The 27,741-nt window shown below is 39.1% G+C and overlaps 1 protein-coding gene across 47 annotated transcripts in view; it reads left to right on the top strand.

Annotated features, from left to right (window-relative positions):
* The window catches only part of Nrxn3 (neurexin 3), a 1,550,418-nt gene that overhangs the window by 605,230 nt on the left and 917,447 nt on the right, over positions 1-27,741 (top strand). For 37 of the 47 annotated variants that reach the window (XR_012907732.1, XR_012907730.1, XR_012907736.1 and 34 more), the window contains exons 8-9: positions 129-332; positions 6,254-6,280. Coding sequence is in view for 39 of the 47 variants with exons in the window: in XM_075948216.1 (XP_075804331.1) it covers positions 129-332; positions 6,254-6,280 (231 nt within the window). In the remaining 8 variants the exon portion in view is untranslated. The remainder of the gene's footprint in view (positions 1-128; positions 333-6,253; positions 6,281-27,741) is intronic. The other 10 variants (XR_012907734.1, XR_012907733.1, XM_075948192.1 and 7 more) reach the window with 1 other exon arrangement.

Below are 27,741 nucleotides of genomic sequence, written 5' to 3'. Positions count from 1 at the left end.
TAGAGTTCTATCAAGTACAGGCCTCCTCATTACCAGCTTGGTCCCAACTCTACTCAGCCTGTAAGGAAAAGGGCTTTTCATACTCTTATGATCCTTGGGCTAATGATTCCCATTCTCTTTTTTGGCAGAGGCATCCATCCTAAGCTATGACGGCAGTATGTACATGAAGGTTATCATGCCCATGGTGATGCACACGGAAGCAGAGGATGTGTCCTTCCGCTTCATGTCACAACGAGCCTATGGGCTGCTGGTAGCCACTACCTCCAGGGATTCTGCGGATACACTGCGTCTAGAGTTGGATGGTGGGCGTGTCAAGCTCATGGTGAACTTAGGTATCGTATGAAGGACCCTCTGTCTTCTGTTTGGGCTTGTCCTCCCTTCTTTTCTGATTTTCATTATTTTCATTGAATTCTTTGTTTCTTGAAAGTTAGCTGCTCACTTCTTGTTTAATAGACCATGGATTAAAAACCAACAGCAACAAATGCCTTCTCCTTATTTCTGCATGAGGGTTTGATGTCAATTTTTGGTCTCTGACATTGGTGATTTCTTTACTAGAGTATTCGTTTTCTAAGTTTCCTTTCTTGATTTTTTTTTTTGGAATTGTTTAGCTTTGTGTAAAACATGCTACTTTGGTCCATCTTTTGATCAATCAATCATTTTCCCATTAAGTCCAACTCCTTGTTCACCACTCAAAACAGTCAAAGCTGAGGACAGGGACAGGAAGGAGAGGGGGCAAAATGAGAGGGTGGGTGGGAGAGAACTATGCTGTGTGTTGTTTCTAGTTCCATAGTGACTATTCCTGTGGAGAGTTCCAGTGGCCTGGATGTTACTGATATCTTAAGCTTATTCCAAGCAGGATGTCAAGTTACATTGCCCCTTTTATGCCATTGGAAACAATCTTTCTAAGGTTCATAGCCTCCTGATATGTATACCTGTTTTCTTTTCTGGTGTTCTTATCACTTGTCAATAGCCCTTTTGATATAAAGACTATTGCCTTCCAATGTCCACCAGTTCCCCTATTTTCTCTATGTCATACATATCAATCCTCTAGATTTGGAAAAAAAAATAATAACTTCATGTTTATAGTTTATTGGGTCAAGATGTGTTTCTTCTTTTTTTTCTCTGTAGTTACTTATAATGGATACTTGTGAAATCCTTCTCCTTATGGCCTCACATTCTTCCCTGCTATTAATCTCTATACTGGCTCCTAATTATTTTCTTTGGAGAATGGAAACCTCTTGGCTTTGAAAGGAAACAAACATTTCTGTTTCTGCTTTTTTCACTCAGCCAAAGCCAAATACTCAGCGATGTACGAATTAATGCTTTACCTGAGTCCATACTTCTAAGTTAATGGATTCGTGTGGGCTTGTGGACCGTATTTGAATATAGAGCTCTTTAATAAAGATTTGGCAGAGCCACAGACAAATCTACCAGACTCAAGACCATAGAGAACACTAGATTGCCCGGCTGAAAGGTGGGATTTTGAAATCATATCCCTTTTATCTGTTCTCAGGTCGACTGGTACTTATCCCCAAATATGAAAACCTTGAGGACACTGGACTGTTTTGAGTAGTGGCTCATTTAGTTTTGTGTTTTTATTTTACCTCGAGTTTCTAGCATTTATGACACAGTGCACTTTTTCCCTATCTAATCTCACCTGCTCTTTGTTTTTAGTGTGTCTCTTGGCTTCCTTTTGTTTGTGTCTGTGTATGTATTTGATTCTTTCAGGGTTTTTATTTTTCTTCTATTGCTGGATCTTTTCTTGTGTGTGTATCTGTATTCTTGAGTTTTCAATCCTCCCCACCATCTACCATGGTAAATCAAAAGATGGTATTCAACCCTTCAAAGGCCCAAAGCCTGCGGCCCGCATAGCAAACAGCCTTGAGAACAGAGAGTACTGAGAAGCCTGCAGGGACTGGCATACCTCTGCCCTCCCCACCTGCCCTCCCACAGCACCCTCCCCATCTTAGCTGGACCAAACTAAGCATGTTACACTACCTAAAACCAACAACCAGATACTATGATTTATTTCCCTAGAAAAACAGCAACAAAAACAAAGATCAACACAAAAACATAACATAAAAGATAAAACTGAATATCAGACTCCTGCCTACCACTCACCCTTAGAAAAGCAGACCAAGGCATCACAAGGGGCATATGTATGTCTTTCAAAAGACAATTTGCCTTTTTCAATAAATGATATTTTGTAAAGGCTAGAAAGGCAACCTCAACAGGTGTCACCTTACAAGTAAAACTGAAGTCAGAGAAAAGGATAAAAGATGAGCAATGAGGGAATGGAATGAAAGCCCCCATTTCAGATAACACACACACACACACACACACACACACACACACACACAAACACACACACTGAGTTAGTCATGGATCCTAAATGTATTTCTAGAAACATGCCATTCACTCCTTGTCTATTTTAAATTGTGGCCAAACCTGGGACCCAAGCCTTCCACAAGGATAGCTTTTGCCTTTCAGCATCTGTTAGCTCACCCTCCCTCTAACTCCTACCACACTGAGACAAAGTGCCTGAAAGAGTCTCAATGGCATTAGAGACTGTTCTCTAAAAAGAGAGAGTTGTTTGCTTCTCACCAAGCGGGATGGCCCATCACGAGTATGACTTTAGATTATTTAACTTTCTCTCAAGCCTGACATAGGAAACTAAACATTAATCCTTGTACTGTATACACACTTCATATTCAGGATTTGTCTGAGGGTTTTTTCCCTCTGCTTCACTCAAATATTTTCTTCTGCCTTGTCACAAAAAGTCATTTCTTTGTGACAAGAAAGAAGAAAATTATCTCCAAGCACAGTTTGCCTCTCCCAAACTAACTTTTTTCTCTTACTATATTTTCCCCCCTCAGGAAATGTCTCTCTCTGTAGGCAAAGCTAGCCTGGAGTTCTCTGTAGCTCAGGCTAGCCTCTTGGGTGCTTGAATTTTAAGTTGTTCCCCCTTGATAGAGCACACAAAAGATATTGAAGTTCATTCAAGTGGCTAACACACGGGAGCTCAATGAGAGAAACCTAGTATCTCCTTTTCTGATATAGTCTTAACTTCTACATGCCAAGCAGACTAGAGTTTCCTAAGGCTTTGTTTCCTAAAGGCAGGCATATGTGGTCCCAGCCAGTATATGAGATATCAGACACCAGACAGCACCATTTAAAAAGTTACAAAGCTGGCTGTTGAACAACCAGTATTTGTTCCTTGTGCATTAAAAGAGGTAATGACAGTATTTTACCATCAAAGTACATTTAAAGATTTCAAAGACTGCATTTTATTTCAACCAAACAACAGTTTTAGGAGACAAATTAGCAAAGCGTTTTTAATGTTTACTTTGCTAGACATGAAACTTCTGTAGGAAGTTAGTAGTAGAGCTGAGGTTAGAACCCCTGACTCTAAACCATTATGCGTTGTCTGTTGGCTCCATAGATCTGCATTGTGGCTCAGTGATGGGGCTGTCTTAATGGGAACATTCATGACAGTCACTGTTGAAACATTCACATAGGGGACCTCACTTTGCCTTAGTGCTCCGTTTTAATTGAGTCACATCTCAGGAAAGCCACTGATAGAGATGAAGCCTTAGATGTCCTCAGTGGTGGGGGGCCTCCATCCATGCTCACGCCTCTAAGGGCAGTGTTGGGTATTCTGTTAATCATATTTAACTGCTCCAGATTTGCTTTCTCTAGACATCCTGAACACTTTTGCATAATGGAAAACACACAGCTTTCAGAAGCATCCATGGCTTCCACAGTCTTGCAAAGCTCGCCAGTACATAAAGCAATCACTTCTCCTACTTCACTGTTACGGGGCAAAGGAAATAAAGCAAACAAGTAACACACATATGCACACATACCCAAATGCACTCAAGTAGACTTTTTCATTCAGAGAGCGCACCCTGAATGCTATAGAAAAGAGAAGTACACAGAGGACATGACCTTCTCCAGCTCATTTTTCATTAAAAGCATTCATTCCCTCACCACAAGAACATTGCCTAAGAGCTCATCAAGAAGACGCTAGAGAAGATTTTTCTCCATAAAGTACTTACTTGTTCTTTCGGTAAAATAAAACAATTCAATGTGTCTTCACTTAAACATATTGTCCGTCTCCCCTGAAAGCCAACAGTTCTCACATTGATTTAAAGGTACAATATAAACCTCATGGAGCTATTTGCATATCCAGGAAGATTAACCCAACTGAAATGCCTCTCCTTATACCAGACTCCTGTCTAGGGATAAAATCCCGAGCTTCGCACAACAGAAGAGAAAACTTTTGCTTACAGTCCCTGGGTTGGCGGTTTTAGGTCCACTCCTCTTTCTCCTAAGCATGTCTCCCCATACTCCTGTTTCCCCTCCCTTGGTAAGTCAGGGAGAGGTATTTCTCCAACTTTGGGTAAGGTTAGATGCAACCACTAGCTCCAGCCCTCCCTTTCCCTCCTGCCTGCCCTGCCTCCCCAGCCCTCCTAGGGGCATGGCCTCCTCTGTCTGGTGATCGTACCAATTGCTCCAGGGCTGTTTGCTCCCACTTTTCTGTTGCGGTTGACGACACATGACAAACCTAACCGCACGAAACCAAACCCAGATTTTTCTCAAGAGATGTTCTTCTGGGGAACAACACCAAAAAGCTCCCTGCCTCCATCATCGAGATGATTGGATTTCAGGAGTTGCTCCTAACTGCACTGAGCATAGTTCTGTTCTACTGGGCTGGGTGCCAGTAGTTCCTATTTCACTTGTTCATCTAAAATAGCTCACTTTAGGGGAATCCAAATGGTGGCATTATGCTGGACTAGTCCTCTGAAAACTATTGGGTGAACCTTGAACAGCAGAAGAGTGGTTTATATACTGGTGTTTCCCGGTAGCTTGCTTGCCTTTCTTATTAATGAATTTGACCCTTCAATTTCCTACTTTGTATGAATATTGATTGGAATTTCCACCATCATGAACCAACCCTGGGTTCAGCTGGGCAATTTGGTAACAGTTTCCAAGGCATTACTCCAGCCATTGCTCCCCATTTTCCTCCTGACACTTATGGACTCTACTCAGGAATTCCATGGGGTGTGCCCATGACTGCCAGACAGTAGTGAATGAAGCATTAGCTCCTCTGACCTCTGGCACAGAATACCAGTGTGGTCTTCAATAGGCAATTAGGCAATTCTTTCCCATGTTTCCCATGTAAGAGACAAAACCCAAACCAAAGGATTTCCCTCTTGTGATGCAAAACCACAGGGTAAAATAGGCAGGATGTCAAAGGTACCCACGACCTCCTCCACACGTACCTGCCCTGCCTTCTCCCTGAATGCTGTAGACACTTCATTCCGTCTGGGCATTTGGGCAGGAAGACAGAGATAGGCTTCGTGAGTGGGTTGGTCCGGGAGCCTTTGAAGCAATAACAATCAGGAAAGCCAACCAATTGTGATAACATCCTAGGGTTTTTTTGTACCCTACACCTGATTGACCCCACCTCTCTAAAATCTGCGATGGGTGTTGGTGCGGTTAGCTGTTTGCAAGTGGCCATTTTATGACAGGAAATGACCAGGTGGTATTAACCCTTTCTTTATGTCCAAGGGTGACGGCAAATGTGCCTATAAAAATTTCTATAGTATCCAGGGCCCAACCTAAAGTGAGGGTGGAGGGGGTTGGATTTTAGAAGAAGAGAAAGGGTTAAATACTACCCTGTGAAACTTCAAAGACATATTTTTTTTAAAAAAATGATACAATGTGTCAGAATGGTGATTATATTTTGAACTCTAATGCAAAATTCTTGATAATTCACTCAAAGATCATTTTAAGAACATACATTATAGGGGGGTATAACCTGTATTTGGAGAGAAATTTTTTTCTAATTTTCTAACTTTAACAAATTAGCATCTCAAAATCCAACTGTGAAATAATTTATACAAATTAAGAGGTTTTTAAAAAAAACCACCACCAACAACAAAAAAGTCTTGATGTTTATTGTGGATATATATGTATACCAGTATATATCTCTATACATATGTGTATATATATGTGTGTGTGTGTATATATATATGTATCTAACTTTACTAATTAATATACTGTACATATACACCCACCCGTAATCTTGTACATATTGTATATGTATATATATATATATATATATATAAAATGGCCACATTTCTTGCGTGTGTCTGTCCCCGGAAGGGTGGACTGATTGTTTTTGGATGTCTGCAGCTGTTACCTTGAAGGATGCAATTTCATCTTTCATTTATTTTTCCCCATCTAGACTGTATCAGGATAAACTGTAACTCCAGTAAGTTTTTCCTCAAGTTTCATTTTGTTCTTAAAAAAAAAAAAAAGCAAAGAAAAACTGACTTTATTTTGTTGACTGTTTTATGAGCTGTTTTTTGTTTGGATTGTTTCATTTCTTTGATGAGTTGTGAGGGGAGTCAGAGGTAACAAGTCAGAGGGTTGGGGTGGTAGTCCTTGCAAGGACTCTGTGTGGCTAGGGCTATGGTCTCTGAGTGGGGCAGATCCTCCCTTGTCTCCTTCCCTTGCATTTGTTCTATAAGCAGGAAAGGAGAAAAGGACTGTGGATTCGTCCCTTGAGAGTGAACTGAAATGGCATTGTATTTATTGTCTCCAGGAAGCTAACCTCTGGGGTAAACAGAAAGCTTTAGTTTAGAGCAACCAGCATGCACTTCTCCACTGCCCAAAATAGTAGGTGACAAAAGCAAAGTTCATGACCTAGAGGTGGCTGCCAACTCTGACATTTCTTCCCTGGCCTTTATCACTGTTGGGGGTTTGAGAGGGGTGGGCAAAAGCCTGGTTTTGGAGATGACGCAACATTTTAACCAAACTGACTCACTATGGTTCCTCTAAAGGAGGATTACAATTCACCATTTTTCCCATTGCCCATTCAAGCATCCAGCTGTTGAAGAAAGATCCTAAGAACATACATGATGAAAAATCTCATCATCTTTCTTCCTCTGTCTTAAAGTGAACATCAATTATAGGTGAGGATGAAGGACAAAAGAAAGATGGAAACGGAAATTGTAGTTTGTAATGATTAAAGGAGAAAAGGAGGATGTCCATTGAACGCTCTTGTGTCTTATATCAGCTACGCTAATTAATGCTCACTGTTATAACAAAGCATCCTGAAATTTCATTGACTCAAAACAAAGGAAGGATTTCTTTCTGATTCAGAAGTCTAGTGCCACTTGAATGGCCCTCCCAGGCCACTCTCTCCAAAGACATAGTTCAAGATCATAGACTTCTTCTATGAAATGCACCAACCCTCTTGGAGATCTTCAGTTCTGCATCCACAGCAAGGAGAAATCTTGGGTAGTTAAACAATATCCTTCATCGCTTTGCATGGGAGTAGCCCGCATCACTTCTACATACTTGTCTTTGCCAGATATGACTCCATTCTGCATGTAAAAAAAAGTAGGAAATGTAGTCTTGGGTGCATGCAGGAAGAGCGGTTCAATCTTTTAAACATCCTAGCTCACGGAAGTCATGGTGATATCTGGATTCTGGCTTTTTCCTTACTGGAGTCTTCCTGGAGGAATGCAAGTAAAAAAAAAGACAACAAACTATCTAGCTTGTATCTTTTGTTGACTTGCTATTCCCTTCGTGCATCAGTTATACAGATGCTGGACCAGCCTTCTTTTTTAGATGTAGTATCAGGATGACATTAATAAAGCATAGTTCTACACATTTTAGGAACATGTTCTTTATAACAAGAAAAAGCAAGAAATATGTGTATATAAACAAAATACTACATAGAAAGTTTTATACATGTCTTGGTATTGCTTTAACTTATTTTAAGCAATGTCCTATTTTTCCGTGTTAAAATATTTCTAATTAGGCAGAAATTTTTCAAGATATTTAGATGGCTAAAAGCCTAATTAAGACATTTTTTTTTGTTTCCAAAACCTGGAGTTTTAGAAATTTGTGGCATTTTAAACACCATTTAGGGATATAATTTCTATCCCGTAAAGTCACTGATCATAAGCCTACAGCTCAATCTCATTAATTTAGTCTATAAATTTGTACAGACAACACCTAGGTCACATTATGAACATTGCCATCACCCACTAGATTCCTCACTTTTCCACCTGCATTTATTTAATCCCTCCTCCTACCCTTAGTCCCAGACAACTGCTGATAAACATGTTTTCTGCAAGGCCTTCCTTTCTAATATATGAGATATGTTTCATATATTAGAATCTAATTCGTAGCCTCTTGAGTCTGACTTCTTTAAAATTTATAGCATTCCTAGGAGAAGAGGTTTCCCCTTTCCTTTCACACTGACTTACAGTAAACTAATAAAAAGACAGAAACTGAGCACAAGGGAAGAAAGACTCATATCACGAGTGTGTTGGCTTCTGAGATTTACTTGGAGAGAGATGGAAGTTATCTGATCAAGATACCAACAGGTGTTCTTCAGTTTGAACCCCATTTGTTCATGGAGCCAATTTCATATATTCTGTATGACCAATCCTGGATGGTACCAGAGATAAATACCAAGATTATCTTCAATGGGTAAACCTGGTAGAATGTTTTCTATTCTGAATATAGAGAAACAACATTGAGAGGAAAACATTGTAGCAAGAGTGTGCTTTCCACCCACCTTGTCTCAGCGCTGAGAGTATAACAGGTCTTGGTTGAATAACTGGGTGGGTCACATTTGATTTGAGCTCTTGCTTCTCAGTTCTCATGATAATCGTTTGAGACGCTGACAGTTAACATCACAGAGCCCATCAGAATAGTAGTATACTGTCCAGTGATTGAGCCATAGTTGGGTTTTTTTTAAAAGTGTTTCTTTAAAATCTAGGATCTTTAGTGCAAAAGTATGCAGACATACACCGAGAGTAATGTGGAGTCACAAAGTAAATGTGATACATTTTCCCAAAGTAGATTTTAGTTTTGAATTGTTGTTATGGCTGAAATTGGAACTGAAATGATGCATTATTCAGAAATCTGTAATAAGTATAGATGTTTAAGGGATAAAAAAAGAACTCAAAGACATTTTCTTTGTATGGCTTATCTTCTCTAATCCATCTTTGGTATTGTTGGCACATGGATGAAAGATCTTGAGAACACTATGCAACTAAATTTGGAGATAAAACATGTACAAATGATTAGAATGTCTAATCCCCCCTTCTTGTTGATTCCATGTCAGAATTCACAGCTTAGTCTCATTTGACATTTGCATTTGTTTCTTCAATAGGGATATGGGTTCTTGCTGCCTCTTACCTGATTGTCAACTAGAATCTCATTGTATAGAAATCCCATCATCTTGTTGCCTGGGATTGGTAGGGAGAAGGCTTTTCTCCTAAGTCTCAGCTTTGTCTCCTGCTGCGTCTCAGTGCCTTCCATCACTCAAGCTTTGAAGCCATCTCTGGTGATTTTCCCATACAGGAGATACAGGAGATATAGTGGATTGAATGGATCAAGTTTCAGTACACATCCAGAAACATTTCACATGTCTCTTTTATAGGATGTTGGTTCTCTGAAAAGTTGCTCAGAGAAAATACCGGATGCTATCTGCTGTGTATTTCCTGCTTTTCTGCTGCAAGAGATTCTGGGAAAGGGTTAGTTTTAAGGGATTGTGTGACATTCTTAAGGGAGGGAAAATATGAAAACAGAGACAGATAAAGGGAGTCTTGAGGCAGAGATGGAATTTTCTTCTGTCCAACTTCCCGGATTTAGCTCTCCTGTCATCCTGCTCCATGGTGAACGATTCTTAGCAGGAAGAAGCAACAAGTTTCTACTCCTATTCTTTTGTCAACGCTCTCTCCTGTTCTCTCCTGTTGGTATCTATGATTTTTTTTTATCATCACTTATTCTTAATCTTACTGCCTCTGTCTTCCAAATCCTTCCATGGAAGCTCATCACAGATTCCTCCCTTGTTACTATCACCCAACATAACAGAGTGTAACAACAAGATCTTTGGTTAAATTAAGGTCATCCCTGGATTGGATTCATCTGCCAAAAATGTGCTTAAAGATATTTGATAAAGAAGGTTGCAGCTTAGAACTTACTTTGCAAATGCAAAGAAACAACAGAGTTGGCATTCATCATGGGGAACTGAACTCCAGGCTGGCCTGAGGGTCAGTTAGCAATCCCAGGTCTGCTCTCTGGAGAATTCTGGAGGAAATCGCCTATTACTTTGGTTCCAGCTGTATGAGGTGGGTCACAACCTCTGACACATTCCCTTCTGGAAACAGGTAAGATATTCTCATGGATTGGAATGTTTGCTGGTGTGAAAGTATGGAAGGTGATTTTCTGACCTTTATATTAAGTGATTATGGTAGGGCCCTCAGTCTCCTTACTCATTCTACAGCTTCAAGCCCTATGACATACGAATGAATGTTAGACATGTGTGCTCACTAAGAGTGGCCATACTGTAACTGAATCTAGTGAGTACATGTTGACAAATATTAATTTGCTTTTTGTTTTCTCACCCTGAACCTCCACTCACAGGTTGCCTGCCCTATTCTGTCGTTCATGGGAACTCTCAGCTTGTGTTTTATTACTGAGGCAGATGTAGAAACCCTAATCTCAATCACTAATTACTTTGATTTTGAAGTCTTACTAGTTTTTCTTTAATAGTGCCATGCTTATCTTAGACATAACTAGAGGACCATAAACAATATGGATGTTTGAACACTCAGGTGCCACTGGGGAACTTTCCTGAGCTTGTCTGCTTCTCATGCAGATGCCATCAGCAGGGGGCACACACTGTCAGAGATTTGTGGGCCTTGCCATAAGGCTGCATCCTTTTACATCTTGACTCTGAACAGGTTTACTGGAGATTTCCTCTCATTCTTCTATCAGCTTTTTTATTATCTGCCTGGACTTTTGCCCTAGTTCCCTGTCTTCATTCTCTAAGCCTACGCCATTTATAGTTTTGACAAAGTCAACAATGTGCGAGTATTTTTTGATTAATTTAAGCATAGCTTGGCAGGGTGCATTTTATTAGATTAGATAGTGGTCTTTTCCTGCCCACCTGTTACTTCCTCTGTACTGCCTTGCTTCTTATTTCCTCTCTATCTCCCCACTTTTCTCCTTTCCATAGAGTAATATCAGAATAAGAGATTTTATCCTATGGCCTGATCGTCCTGAGACTCAAAAAATGTTTTATTTTGCTCCTCTGTTCAACTCAGAAATGCCTTTCACACAGCCTCCTGGTGGCTGATTCTTCACTATTAAGTCCTTCCAGAAGGAAATTTTAAAACTATCTTTGGCTCATTCCCTTTATTGATAGCTACTTATCTTAGAGCTTTCGTGGACTGGGAAATCACAGAGTAAGGTCCCATGCATAATGATGCTTTATTGATCTGTCTGTGAGCATGGTACCTGCAAGTTTCCATTTTTACACTAAATGACAAAAGCCAACCTTTTCTTTATAAATCAAATTGGTGTTAATTTTAAATACTTAAGGACATATATGGAATAAAATACATTGACAATAAAAGGTAATCTCCCTTTTGATGTTGGATCTTCACCACCCACACCCTTTCTCAAAGGCAGTGTGAATTATTATTCTTGCATATTCTTCCAGAGATACTATGTAAATCTGTAACATATACTTATTGTCACTCTCTCTACTTCTTTTCTATTCAACCATTAACATACTCTTCATCATATTTTCAAATATCATAAAACTTTCTTAGGGATTATGGGTGGTTAACACTGATTATCAGTGTAATTTGACAGGATCTAGAGTCACGTAGAAGACAAACTTTGGGGCATGTCTGTGATGAAATTTTAGGACCGGATTAATTGAGGAGAGGATAACTACCCTTCTAGTAGGCAGCGCCATTCCACGGGTTGGAGTACCAGGTGAAACTAAAGGAGGAAGTGAGCCGAGCACCAGCATTCGTCTCTTGTGCCTGCTGGTTGTGGACACAACACAATCAGCTGCCCCCACCTCATTGCTTCCCTGCAGTAATGGAATAGAAACCCTCCAGTTTGTACACTGCTTTTATCAGATACTTTGTCACAGCAATAAGAAAATAACTAAAACAGGAAATAGTTCACAGAAGAATATTAAAGTCTTATTTATTCTTTTGACTTTTCATGTAACACAAGATTTGAGAAGATATAGCATTTTATAATATTCTCTTTGAAAACTGTTGTACCCTAATAATTAATATAAGTTGTAATTTTCACTCTTTTATTATTGCAAAAAGGTAAGAAAATGTATATTTTTCCCCCCTTAGTCTTTGTTTGCATCCACTCTCTTAAGTAAATTTATACAAGTGGGATTGCTGGGTCAGAGCATCAGTGCACTTTAAATGTCGACAGGCAGACATTCCAACAGGGTTGGGACAAACACTTAACTGGAATGTGAATGCCTATTTCTCCTTATCTTTGCATAATCTCTATAGTATAAAACTTTTTACACATGATTTGCAAATAAATAGATTTTCAAAATGTGACTGTCACACACTAAAATGGCAGCTTATTGCTACCTATAGATACTTTCCTACCATTCTTTCACTTCTCCAGGTATACATAGAGACCATTTGTAGTTTTAGCAGCCGCTGTTACCCAAAATATTTTAATACTACTGTTAATGAAAATATTACAGAACAGCATCAATATGTCATAGCAATTTTGTCTTATTTTTTCTATATTAATGTTGACCTTTGTTAGAATGTCAACAGAGAGAGGCAATTTAATGTAAGGACAGGCCTGGAGTCACATAGCTGAGATCAGTACTTGCCTTTTTTCGTTAATGATCTATCTACGCATCTTTGGAAGAATCTCTTCAAGTCCCAATTTTCTCATTTCTGAACTGGAAATGTCACAGGACTTTTCTGAGTGAGAACAGGTGACACAGAGCTAACATGCTAAAGAAACAATGATAAAAGAGAAGGTGGATGGTATCATAGCATCTCAACTGGAAAGATGTTCTTTTTGGAACTTCACATGCTTAGAACTGGATAGAAATTGGTTCCAAAGTCATATTGGTTAGTTGCTCAGTAGATCTCCATGCGATGATCATTCTTACTTTCTCCAGCCAATTACTTTTTCCAAAGGCAATCTTTTCCAGACCCATCAGAGTTACCATTGGACTTAACATTAACAATAAAGTGCTGAGTAACTTTTGATGAGCCCTCTTTTGGCATGTTGAGATTCGTTCTGCACTGCATCACTGCATACATGGCAAACAAATGCTTGCTATTCAACCAGAACAAATGGAAGTGTTTGACTTCACAAATTCCTACGCATTTGTTTGGGGAACCTTGATATCATATATTATTAGTGATATCATTATATCACTAGTAATAAAGTTTAATAGTGTACTAAAATGAAAATGTTCTCTGTAAAATGCATAGGTTTGATTAGGCAATATCACCACACTTTTGCCTTTAATGGTGAAAATGTGAATACAAAATAATATAAACCTGAACTAAAACAAAATCAAGCCAGAGAAGTAAGAACTTTTGAGGCAAGAGTGTTGATTTCTGGCAAAGAAAAATGATACCTGTTTTGATCTCTTGACATATTCTCTATTGTGACTTTGAAAGTCTTCAACTTTGTGTGGACAGTGATGAGAAATCGGGCTAGCTCTCTCTGAAAAGAGTATTTCTCCTCTCAGAATCTTAATTTATACTCAAATAGCTTATTGAAACATGGCATGCTGAGGTAACATGATAAGCTCCCCATGCCCAGCCTGCAGCGTAATTAAAATTATATACATGGTTAAAGTTGCTGGCTCTGTGTTGTTAGATCCCTGCCTTGTTCTTTGGAGAGGCAGAAATGAATAGCATTTTAACAGTGAGAACTACAACACCATTTCTCTCCAGCTTCCTCGGATGTCCTCTGAGAGCAAGTTAAACCAAATATTAACAAAGAAAGAACATTTTTGTAGGGTGTTTATAGTTATCTAATGCGGCTTTTCTATGATATTTAACTCTTCCCTGAGCTCCAGGCTAAAGATAATTATCTTTTGTGTATAGTGAAAATTGAACATGCAGTTGTATTCTTAGAAGATTATGTCAATACCTGTAAATCATAGAGAATTTAGAAAATCTAAGAATTATGACCAAGCACCTGATATGAAAGTAGACAGGATGCGACATTCAGTTAAACAAATCAGGTTCTTTTTCCACATTGTGTGTGCATCTTTCTGTTGAGGTGTGGAACACTGGACTGTTTGTTGGGCCATGTCTTTCTTCCTTTTTCCTTATTCCTTAGTTCTGACTTGAACATGATATGACCACTTGCATGGAACTATGCAAACTGTGTGCCTGCTTTTCTTTCAGGAGCTAACATTTCAGACACCTGCTATTTTGAGCAAAAAAAAAAAAGATATTTATGCTTTTTCTTCTACCCCTGGGGTATTTTTTATGTACTCTGGGGCATTTTGTTTAACTGTCAGAGTTACATCTGTGACTTGCTAAGTTCAGTATCAGTTGGGCACAAATTCTTTATTGAAGATAAGGGGACTTGGAAATAAATTTAGATTGTGATTATACCCGAGGAACTCCTGGCAGATGAGCCAAGCCAGGTAGGCCTCATAAACGAATAAGCAAATGTTTCTCTCTCTCTCTCTCTCTCTCTCTCTCTCTCTCTCTCTCTCTCTCTCTCTCTCTCTCTCTCTCTGTAGTACTATACTTTAGAAAAGTCAGAATGTAATGTGGTGTATGCGAACTCTCCAGTAGCTTATTTAACTAGACTTCCCCATGTGATAAACCTAATGAGAGTGTGCAAGTAACCATCCACAGCCTCTCTTGACTTACTTCTGTCTCCTTTCTATAAGATGCACCCCACTGTTCCCACAGAAGAGCTCCTTAAGCACCTTCAGTTTGAACTCCCAGTTTATGAGTCACTAGTTGCTCAGATGAACTTTGAAATATTATTAAACCTCAGTTTACCTTTTTAAATAGTTTGACTGCATAATAACTAATGCGGTATAAACTATACAATGACCAAATATTTGCCAAAGCTAATATTATCCACCAAAACTCTCCATTCCTGTTTGGTAATGAGAAAAATGTATCTAAAGGCAGATTTTGCTTTCATTGGGCCTAATATATACATACATATATATACATATGGGAAATATGTATATATATATGTTATATTACATATAGTAACAGGTTGCATCTAAATCTCATAGAATAGAAGATTATAATTTAAAATCTAGACTTTCTCAAGCCATTAGCCACAAATATAAGTTTACCTATTGACCTGACAATCTCAGAAAATTTAGTTTTCAGTTTCAGGATCAATTCCAAGAAAGGAAATTTATAGACTAGGGAATGCTTGTTCTAAAAGAAATGCCGTAGTTGTGCTGGAGAGATTGTTCCAAGGTCCAGAGAGATTTCTAGATAATCCTGAGGACTAGAGATTGTAACCCAGCCCCTATTTACAAGGTAGGCTGACTTCTTAGTATACACACACACACACACACACACACACACGAGAGAGAGAGAGAGAGAGAGAGAGAGAGAGAGAGAGAGAGAGAGAGAGAGAGAACACTAGGCATAGGTTTACACATTTAAAAAGTAACGAAATAAAAGTATGGAGGATTTTCTGGCTATTCTACTGTCTACGTAACTGGATATTCATAGCATTTTAAAGATTTTATTAAAAATTAGAAAGTGCTTAGTTTTTATTGTACATGGTGGAAATGAATCTTCCAAAAAAAACTTGTATATTTTCATCTGGAAATTGAGCTGTTTCGGAGACCATTTGTTTATGTACTATCCAGAAACAAAATTACTATTCTTCCATCAACAGTCCCTTTACCCTCTGACAGAAGGCCTGTGGAGGCTACTGAACAATGGCCTGCTAGAAAATGAAAGGCAAGAGAGTGTATCAAGGCTGTAAGTAAGAGGTGTGATGAACAGTTAGGGTAATCCAACTGTCTGTTACCTGAATGCCTGAAGCTATATTACAGTAGAAAAATGTCAAGTTGTATGGTTATTCAAAAGAGAGAAAAAATGTAATAGAGACTGCAATAGAGACTGTCCTCTAAGCCAAAAAATATTTGAGTGATTGTGAGCTCAGGAGCCCCATTAGGCTTTGGGGTACATGTTTGATATCAATCATAGTACAGATGAAAAAACCTGAGTCCATGGGAGCCAGTACATTGCCGAAAGCCTCGAGGTGACTAACAGCAAGCATGAATCTTTATAAATTTAGTTTTTTCATTCTTAAATGAGTATCCTTTTTAAATTTAAACTTGGCACATTTTTTCAGACTTAGTAAAAACAAAAATGTCATGTATGCGTGCATGCGCGCGCGCACACACACATACACACACACACACACACACACACAAAAGCAAACAACCTCAAACAAAATCCTCCCAAACAAACATAAAACCCCCAAACAACCTAAATTGCTGGAGGTGGCGTGAGCTGCAGTGGGAATGGAATGAAATGGAGCTCTGAAATTTAGGAGATGACAGAAAGACAATTGGTGTTATCCACAGTGTGGGCAAGATAAAACCTACAGCAATAAACAGAGGGTGACTCCTCTCTGGAGTAATAAAGAGCAAGGCGTTAGAAACAGAAAAGCTGGAGGGGTGAAAGCATGCTTATTTCCTGGAAGTGGTTTTCCTCTGATAGAAAACGCATGCGACTTGCCTTTTCTACAGAGACAGAGAATACAGGGGAAGATGGAGAGAGAAAAACCTGATTGGTCTAGCAACTCCCAGCTAGAGAAGAATGGCTGTCTCCTTGCGAGGGTAATGAGCATTGGCAAGCAAACTGCCTCTGTGTAGGCAGAGTTGCCGGTAGTTAGAGTGCTTATCTTCACCAGTCACTGTTAGTGACAAGCAAATGTCTTTTGATGACTACTAACCAACTCAAAAGAGAAACAGAGAGAGCCAGAAAAATTTTAAAAAGCCAGATAGTGAATCATCCCAGCATATGACGAGGGCTCATATTTCTTTGTGGTTTGGTTCTTGTATATTTACATACTTGTCTAAAAAGAAACACATACATAGGCATAGACGCGCAAAAACACGTGGAAATCATGACTAACATTCAATGACATGGAAACTGAGCATGAAGATGTTACCTTATTCTTCCTCCTTTCCCAATATTTCCTATGGACTTTTCATTTCTTTGCCACAGAGTAGGTGGATGCTAAGTCTGTATACAAGGACACCGAAACACTGATCACTTTATTTCTTAAAGTGTCTGGATTTCACAGATTCTTATCATGTAAAATCTATTAGCAGCCATTGATTATTTTCTGTAGGTCAGGACCAGAAATTGAGGTTGGCTTGTATTACCATGTTTCATTGTTCATCACACTTTATAGTGTGGTGCATTATTCTCCTTCTGGAAATGAGATGCGTATTTACCCTATCCTCTGACTCTGGCTTCCTTGTTCCAAAGCCTTTTTTTTCCTCCCTGTTACCTCTGCTATCTATATGGGCATGCTGATACTCAGTGAATGCCCAGATAATTACTAACAGTGAATGTGAAGGAGTCCACATCCCACCGTTCACTCTTAAATCCCATTTCTTTTCATTTGTCTTTCTGAAACCTTGAACCATCTGGAGTCGTTCTTAGGTGAGTTCTATATTTGTGTTAGCGTTGCATCGTTATTCATAACTAGCCTCTAACACGGAGTTTATTTATGTAAACATGGGTTCTAAATGCTAGAGACTGAATCAGGAATAACCATAGAGGCCTGTAGACTACATTGAAAAAGATAACTAGAAGGCTGAAATCAAATTTACCTGCATCGCTGAATTGCCAAGTTGCACCTGATGCTTTATTGAGCATCTCTTAGTAATATGTCTATTCCTGTCTCTTGTCTCTTCCTGTTATAACCTAGAGCTTTAGTCTTAGCCAGCAGGTTGTGGCTGCCCCAGTTCACTGAGTGCGCGTACACTCCCATTCCGATGCCCATAGCCTACTTTTTCTACTGCTCCTCTCTGTATCTGCCTAGCAACCATCTGCTCACCATTCCACAACATCGCAACTGTCTGTACCGGCCCACACAAGTCTTTCTTTACCACTCTAGACACACTAACTTTGTCTACCTTTGAGGTCTCACGGTACTGCACACAGCTCAGAACTGTCACTTCATGGCCATCACTTTGCTTACTTGTCTATACATCGGAGCGCTTTCCAACTTGGGGACATGTACTAATTCTCCTATTTTCACTGACCAGTACCAGGTCAGATACAGAGAAGTTAATTTACTTATTAAATCAATTGCTAAACATAAGTTTAATGTCTTGAAACTGAACCACAGGATCCATCTTTAAAGATAAATATAGATTTCTTAGTCTAAGAAAAATTATTCCCAATTCATTAAAAGTGAAATTTTGGCAAAAACACTGTCTTAGAGGCTAGTTATGAATAATGACGCAACACTTATAAGCTTCAAGCTGATCCTTTAAAGAGAATGGGGACGAATCCGAAAAATAAAACAAAATAAAAACCTAGCAGCTTTGCCAGCCTGGGTGGCAGTATTGCACAGGGCGATGACCGAGAGCCCCAGGATCCGTTGAACTTACTCTCCTAGTAATTAGCTTTTGGCCCCGGGGCAGTTTCTTGGAGGCCCCATTATTAATGGTAAGAGCTATAATGGCATTCAGTGAAGAGGAAAATGAGCAGCAGCATCGCTCCCGACCGTGTGCTTTCTATCCTGGCATTTAAATAGGCACCCAAGTCCACTGATGCTCACAACAGCTCTCGGGTCTCACAGCTTGGACTGCTCATTGATCACTTGAACTTGTAACAATAGAAACATCACCTTCTCCGGCCTCTTGGGCACTTCTCCGACCTTTCTGATTTGTCAAAGGGAATTGCTTCTTCTGTGAAATGCTTGAGGTGACAGGACAGGACTGGGGTTTGAGGAAGCTCAGTGAGTCTATGGTAATTTCCAGGGTTTTGATGGAGGGGTTTGTGGCAGCTGGTGGTGAACCCTCTATGAAATGAATTCAGAGCCTTTTACTTCACTCCAGGGAAGATCAGATTATTAGGGGTTGAGGATCCCTTCTACTGATGCCGCGAGGATCAGCTATTCAGTTCAGTCTCGTAGGAGTTAAACTGCCCCTCATATAGTTGATTGAGATGGGTAACAGGCATTTGCATGTTTGCCGATGAATACCTGCAGGAGTAAAAACAACAGGATGAGTATTATAAAAAGATTAATCTTTGTTGGGAATGGACTCTGCATCATATTACTTTCAGTTGTTACATCCTTTGTGTGTGTGTGCGCACGCGTGCGTATGATGTATGTAATTATGTGGATGTGTGCACATGCATATGCCAGTATGAGTGTGTGCGTGTGTTGCCTGTGCCTAAGGTTAATATTGGCTGCCTTCCTTCCTCTGCTGTTATTTACCATGTTAACTGACACGGGGTCTCTTGCTGAATCTGGAGCTCATTGATTCATCTAGCCTTGTTGGATAGGATAGTGAGTTGCAGGGATCCACCTATTCCAACATTTCCCTGTGTTGGAATGTCAGCAGAAATGTTTTTTCCAAACATAACTTTTGTTTTTGTTTTGTTTTTTGGTTGTTTTGAGACGGGGGTCTCATTGTGTAGCTCTGTCTCTCCTTCTCGCTGTGTACTCACTGTGTAGACCAGGCTGGTCTTGAACTCACAGAAATCAATCTCCCTATACCTCCTGAATGCTTGGATTAAAGGTATGAGCCACTATGTAACCATATATAACTTTTTATGTGGGACCTGGGGATTCAAACTTAGGTTCTCATGCTTGTGTAGAAAGCACTTTATTGTCTGAGGCAAATTTTTAGCCCCGCATCAATCTTTTAATCTCTACAAAATTATATTCAGAAGATATGGTTTGTCGGACCTGGTTCTGAGTGCAAAAGTAAACTCCTTGTTCAAAGAACAGGATAGAGGCTTTCCCCAGCTTTCCATAATTTCTTTCTCAGTCTGTAAAACAGGAGGCAAGTAAAGACACTCAGAGTCACTTGAGCTCCAAATTCATAGCTCTATGTATAGGGATGGAAAAACATGTGGCCAGGACGCTTTGAGAGCTAAGACACAAATCATTGCTTCATACCCATCATACAACTGAGCTTTACTTGCAAGCATACAGTCCAATCACAAAATTCTTAAAAATCCCAAGGCAATAACTACAAAATACCAATCCCCCAAATGCTATGACTCTGGAAATCACAAGTTTCATGCCTTTGAAGCCCACACTTATTCTCTGAATCTTACAAGCAAAGAAATGATGCATCCCAAAAACTACGGTGGGTTTTGTGATACATTAGTCTACTATGTAATCACTGAAACATAATATGCCTATTTTATATTATTGGCTTCTGCATTTATTATCCTTTCAATACCATATTTCAGAAGTTCCTAATTACTTTTGCATGGCGTCTGACATGGCCAAAAATAAATGTTGGATCTTATAAGCTGTTTTCCCCCACAAAATGTTACACAGTGGCCTAGAACAGCCTATCTCATTTCCTGTCAAGTGAAAACATGATTTATTTCTGACTACCATGTTTGAATGGTCTGAAGTATCTGACTAGACTAATTTCATCACCAAAGATCAGTTCTCCCTGTACGATCTTAATACACACCAGTAATCACGTCACGATGCCCCCACTTCTCCTCCTGACAGACCGGTTTCCCCTGGTGCCCAGCATGAGTGGAAAGCCAAGTTCCTCCTTCGTTTTCACTGAACCTCAACATTCAGCGCTTTAATTACCATTTGATTCTCTGGTGGGTCAATGGCAACGGGAAGGCTGAATTTGGACATTATCATACTAATGTACCGTCGCTTCAGACATCCTCTGGGATAAGGAGGGGTAAAGGAACATTTAAGGAATAATTGTCCTTTTACCATCTCACCACTTCTAGCTGAGGGCTATAAGAACCTCATCATTTCTGATTTACTTTGTTATATCACCTTAACCTAATTTAAAGGTAAAGTCCGGTGACTTCCCATCAAACAGAATGGAAGAAGGAAAAACTAGTGCTATGTAGCTCCTTTAAACAATAGCCATATGCTCTCCCACACTGTTTGCAACAGAATACCATCAAGATCATTTTCTATCAATCAGTGGAAGAGACACATGGGCTGAAGGCACAATGACTGCCATTCCTATGGGTAAGCAGGCTGTGCCAATTTTCAATGTCTTGCTGGAAGGGATAATTTATGCGGTCTTCCGCTGAGCAGCTGTACCAGTTTGCCATGGCCTTGCCTCCATTCTGATTTGGGACTCTGCAGTAGGAGCTGTCATGCTGAGCTATTTGACTATCTCAGCTTCATGGCCAGTTCTTACTCAAAACAATGTCAGAAGAAAATGACAACATCCCTTTAGGGAGCTAGCCCTCATCTAGCATTTGTATTCCTGGAAGAGATTTTCCTTACACTTACAAGTATACTTTGCTCTTGGTATACTTGGTTGTGCTTGATTTTATTGCTACCACCCTTGAAGGCGAGCATTTACTCTCCCTGCAATGTCGTAATGCCCTGCAGCTCAAACTGATTTGTGTCAAAGAACACTTGGTTCACTTGGACCTTCTGCACCCAGCGTCGGTTTGTGCCACATTTACCTGCAGGTAGCAAATGCTTATCGATGAGGATTTCATCACAGGATTACGTGATTACATATGGTTTAGCTTTCCTTTCTAAACCATCACTTAGTCTACAGTTCAATTATGATCGATCCAAGTGCTGCCAGTGAGTAATTCTATTGATGCTAAAATACACGTAGGGAAGGCAGGCTGACTTTCACGCTCATACCCTTTCTTATAAAGAATGTTCTTTAGCTGGAAATAATGGTAGCCTTCAATGTTCATCTCACACCGGGAGCCACTGGCTCTGAATAAACGTCATCTCTGTGAGTCTATTTAGGAGTTAGCTAACTCTTTATACAAATGATCAGATAGTAAGTACTGTAGTGGCCTTTGTCACTCCTATTTAGTTCTGCCACTATATTTAAAGATCAATTATAGACAACATATAAACTCATTACAAAGGCTGGCTTCCAACAAAACTTGCTTTACAAATATAGGCAATCAGTTTGGGGCCAAGGACCTTAGCTTTCTGATCCCTGTGCTTGCAGCATAGGAGATGTACAGCTGTAGAAATAGTGTTCGGGAAGTAGATTGCCCAGAGCTCCAAACTCTAAAACATATGGGAGTTTGAAGAACTATTTACCAAAGGTAATTTTCATTCTATTCCCAGGAATGCAATGCTGAATGTGACCAAGCTGGAGTATTAACACATGAATGAGTAGAGATGATGGCAAATGACAATACATAAAGTTAAATGGGGTCAAATAAATACTTGGAGATGGGCAGAAGTAAGAATTTATGAAGGAAAGTCCTAGAAGCCTTTCTGAGAAATTGGCATTTGAGTTTAGACATTTGATGCATGCACTGTGGGAAGGATCTTGCCTTGAGAAGGATGAGGGGATGGCATTCATAAGTACTCCTCACAAAAGTTAATAGTCGTGGAAGCATATACTTGATGTGTTTGTGGAGCAGGAATACTAACTTGGTGGGAAAAGAAAATAGAAAGGCATTTATGGCTACTTTGAACTATCTCCACTAAAGGGATCTGTACTGCAAATTTTAAGTGAGCTAAGGAGTTCTTAGTGATTCACAAAATCTGTTGTTTTGTTCTTGGTTATTCACTTGGGAAGAAAAATTCACAATTATGTGCAGTGTCTGCAAAGTAAACTTTTCATAAATTCTGATCTATTATTATTGTACTAAAAGCAAGTCAATGCTTTGTTGAAGGGCAATTAATATTCCACTTAAATCATACTTTAAAAATGATGAGATTACAATATCAGAGATTATACATGCAGAGCTAAGAAATCCATGTATTAAGTCCACAGAACTAATCAGTCAGCAATAGAGTGGATTTTACAATAATTAATGATCTTTAATTGTTGTTTGGCCATTGGTTTTTACTGTGGATACATAGAAGCCCTTATTCAACAGTTTATTGAGTACTATAAGCTAGAAAAAAAATCTTTTCTTCAAAAGAATGAACTTGAATTATTTTACAGAGAATACTGTATCTGGTCTGATCTTGTATCTGGTCTGATCTTGTATCATAATTTTCTAAAACCTTGGAAAGAAAATTAGTAAAAGTACTTTTTTGGGGGGGTGGGGACTGTGATAACACAAACCCAAAGAGAATTGGCTGTATCTAAATACAGTGCCTTGCATTGATTTGGCTAAAAGGTCAAGTCCCTTTCCTTAGTTAAGCAGGGTTTGAAGAAATGATTCTAAGAGAATTTAGTCCGGTTTAGGGAAGTTAATTAGAGATTCTTCTTTGAAAAGAAATTGAAAAAGGTAAAATCTCCTGAGTAAATTGGGAGAGTGGGGCCCATAGGAGAGGATTGAGGGGGAGGAGAGAAGAAAAGAGGGGAGCAGAGAAAAATATATAGCTCAATAAAACCAATTTTAAAAAGTGTTAAAAAGTTACCTTTCTAAGTGATGGTATTTTATGGTGCTTGAGATGATTATTAGTGAATTCTGTGTTCTGTTGCAGTATAGAAGAGTCTAAAGCTTTACAAACAAATGAACAATTTTAGGTAGCCATAGGGGAGAGTGAATCTGAATTAATGAAGGAACTATGAGGTTTAAACATTTTTTTCAAATATGTATACTAACCCAGTGTGTGTGCGTGTGTGTGTGTGTGTGTGTGTGTGTGTGTGTGTGCCTCCATCATAAAAATGATCTTAGGGAATATGGAAACCTGAATTATTATTCCCAGCTTATTTGATTAAGGTAAAATATTTCTCCTAAGTTACTTGTGGCATGTTTGAAATATTTTTATATCCAAGTAAGAGCCTCAGCAGACTGTCTTAATTTGTTTCTCAAACCCATCTTTTATGGAGGCTGTAAAGGAATTTTTCAGTCCAGATTCAGTTAAATTCTGAATTTGCATTCGATTCAGAATTAATAAAGTTTAGTTAAAGGTAGAACCCAATATTTAGCATTTCTGCTAACACTATAAACTTTCTAAAGCACAGTTGCCTGGGAGAATAGATGCTAAAGGACATATATTTAGCATGGTGTCTTAGAGTTCCTACTGCTGTGAAGAGACACCATGACCACAGAAACTCTTATTTAAAAATAAAAAACATTTCATTGGAGCAGAGGTTTAGTCTGTTATTTTCCTGATGGGAAGCTGCTTGGAGGCATGCAGGCAGACATAGTGGTAGAGAGGTAGCTGAGAGTTCTGTATCTGGATTAGCTGGTAATAGGAAGAGAGAGCAAGCACCAAGTCAATGGGCCTGTCTTGAGCATTTGAAACCTCAAGACCCACTCCAGTGACATTCTTCCTTCAACAAGGTCACACCTAGTCTAAAAAGGCCACACCTCCAAATAGTGCCACTCCCTATGAGCTTATAAGGGCCTTTATCATTCAAACCCCCATAGATGGGTACTTTTTCTTGCATTATCTTAGTACAAGGTGTTATGGGGGTTCTTATAACTTAGAAAAATTAAAATCTGAGTAAGTATACCCATTTTTCACTGATGTTCACATAACTTTTTGAAGCATTAAAGATTAGCAGTAAAATAGTGCTTAATGATGCTACTTAAATTTTTGGCTTCCAGGGGGCTGTAATAGTATACGTAAGCATGCTGACTCTCCATCTATGAATCAGCAGCAGCAAATGTTTTATAAATATAAATTTTAAATAAAATTTATCTATCTACTTATTTTATATCCCAGCTGCAATTTCTTCTCCCAGTCCCTCCTCCCATGCCCCCTGTGTTCCCAACCCCAACTCCCTCCTTTTCGTTTCTGCTTAAGAAAGGGCAAGTCACCCATGAGTATCAACAAAACATAGCATATCAAGTTATAGTAAGACTAAACATCTCCCCATGTATTAAGGCCGGGAAGATGACCCAGTATGAGGAGTAGTGTTCCAAAGGCCTGTAAAAGAGTCAGCTCCTGCTCTCACTGTTAGAAGTCCCACAAGAGGACCAAGTTACACAACTGTAACATATATGGGGAGGGCCTAAGTTCGTTCCATGCAGGCTCCCCGGTTGTCGTTTCAGTTTCTCTGAGTCTCTATGAGGCCAAATTAGTTGATACTGTGAATTTTCTTGTGGTATCCTTGACCCCTCTGGTTCCTAAAATCCTTTCTCTTCCTCTTCTGCAGGATTCCCGAACTCTGCCTAATCTTTGGCTGTGTGTCTGCATCTGATTCCATAAGTTGCCGAATGAAGCCTCTTTTGATGACAGTTGTGCTAGGGACCAATCTGGTCACAGAAGATGGCTAGTTTGGGCTACGTACCAGCTATTGCTAGGAATCTTAATCTTCTTTGTAGATTCCTGGGAGATTTTTTTTTTGTGCCAGGTCACCTCACTCCAACCTTCCTCCAATTTGATTTCTCATGTTCCCATCCGCACTAGCCTTCAGTTCACTCATGAAATCTCTTCTATTTCCCTTTCCTAGGGAGATCTGGGTGTTCCCCCACATGAACCCTTCTTGTTACCCATCTTCTTTGGGGATGTGGATTGTACCATGTTTATCCTTTATTTTAAGCTAATATCCACTTATTAATGAGTACATACCATGTTTGCCTTTCTCCATCCGGGTTACCTCACTTAGGATGGTGTTTCTTTCTTAGTTCTATCCATTTGCCTTCAAATTTCCTGGTCATTGTTTTTAACAGCTGAGTAATACTCCATGATGTAAATGTACCACACTTTCTGTATCCATCCTCAGTTGAGGGACATCTAGGTTGTTTCCAGGTTAAGACTATTAAAAATAAAGCTACTATGAACATGGTTGAGCAAGTGTCCTTGTGGTGTGAATGAGCATCCTTTGGGTATATATCCATCAGTGATATTGAGGTAGATTGTTTCCTAATTTTCTGAGTAACCACCATACTGATTTCCAAGTGGCTGTACAAGTGTGCACTCCCACCAGCAATGGAGGAGTGTTCCCCTTGCTCCACATGTTCTCCTGCATGAGCTGTCACTTGTGTTTCTAATTTTAGCCATTCTGACAGGTGTAAGATGAAATCTCAGAGTTGTTTTCATTTGCATTTCCCTGGTGGCTAAGGATGTTGAACATTTTTTTCTTGGCCGTTTGTGATTCTTCTATTGAGAATTCTCTGTTTAGAGTTGTATCCTATTTTTAATTGGATTATTAGTTTGTTGATATCTAGTTTCTTGAGTTCTCTCTATATTTTGGAAGTTAGCCTTCTGTGGATGTGGGGTTGATAAAGATCTTCTTGCTGTAGGTGACAATGTCCTTTAGCAACAGATACTTTAAAAGTATTGTTTTTGAAATATGTGTCTTTATCATGTCTTGGACCAAATCTACCAGATTTCTATTGTACATGTCACATTCAACTTCCATCTTCTGACAGGGAAATAATGCTCCATTTGGCCATCTACAGAAACTTCATTGAATAGCATTAAAAGCTCAACAAATATTTAAAATATTTCACATAACTTTAAAGTCAGGAATCACATTTCAAAGGCCACTTCCTGGTATAATAGCCATCTATAATGAAAAAGGTAGAAAAAATACATCTTGGTCTGACATGGAAGTTAAGTAAGCTGAGAAAAATCATGTTTTCCTTCAGAACAGGATGGTAGATAAATATTTTTTTCCTACTAACCTATCTGGAAGGCCAAAATCATATCTTATCACTTAAGATTACAGTAAAGCTTGCACTTTTCCTTCCAAGTCATAGATTGTAAGTATCAGTTGGATGAAGCTAGTCATGATTTTCAATGGCTAGGATCCTAACACGTTCATTTAATGAGGATTTTAGTGGAGTTTTCACATTACCTAGGGAACCTGATGGTGTGGAATGCCAATAGGGGTACAATCACAGTCCAGAAAGATCCACATAATTACCACCACCACGTAGAGTTGCTTTATATACAATGGAGCTATTATTGCTGTAGATGAAGTTGGTCTCTCTTCTCACCCTCCTCTTGGGTTCACACACAAAAATGTTTGTCTGCCAGAAGTTTCTCTGTTTCCCTTGGCCTTGGTGTGAGAAAACCTTTCAAAAGAATTTCTTTTACAAAATTGTTTTGAACTCAAAAACAGGTTACCTTTGTTTCAGGAATCAAAAATAGTTATCAGGCTTTCTAATTGTACATAATTATATCAATCAAACTGTCAATGCTGGCTGCTTCTTTGAAGCCCCAGTAAGGTGTTAACACAATTGACTGCTCTCCTCAGTCATCCTTGCTGAGGATCCTTCCAGATTCCAGGTGTGACTACTTATTCCAATATTTTACTTTTAGAGAGGCAGCCATTCATGGGAAACAGCTGTAATTATAGGAGTTGGGGTATTTCATAATTAAACCACCAACCAAGATAGCACATGCTTGAGAGTTTGCAAGTGGGCTTCATAAGAGTCAAGCTGCAGATTAATCTCGATTTGCCTCTTAATATATGTCTAGGACAATTCTTCCCTGTGCTTTGTTCCCACATGTAGTCTGAGGAACCCAAATGTTTTTCAGGGCTCTGTTTCTATTTTAATAAATAAATAAACAAACATAGTTTATTTTATCATTTATTGTTAAATAAATAAATAAATGAGCCAAGGAGATTCAAAACAACTTTATATAGAGAAGGACTCTTAGGCTAGAAGAACTTATTTGTAGAGAGTCTTTAAAAATATTCAATGATTTTTAAACCCTGGGAATAAAGAAACATTCCTTGGGATGGTTACGATAATAGAGAGTTTTCCCCAATTCTGAGAAAACAAAGCCAAATATTTGAAGAACTGCAAATTTCAGGCACTATGAATGAATTTAGTGTTCATTTTCTTAGATAGTCCTTCT

The sequence above is a fragment of the Microtus pennsylvanicus genome, chromosome 14 (genome assembly GCF_037038515.1).
Source record: "Microtus pennsylvanicus isolate mMicPen1 chromosome 14, mMicPen1.hap1, whole genome shotgun sequence".
Lineage (NCBI taxonomy): Eukaryota > Metazoa > Chordata > Mammalia > Rodentia > Cricetidae > Microtus > Microtus pennsylvanicus.
The sequence above is the reverse complement of the archived record's forward strand: the minus strand, read 5'-3'. Positions and strand labels throughout refer to the sequence as shown.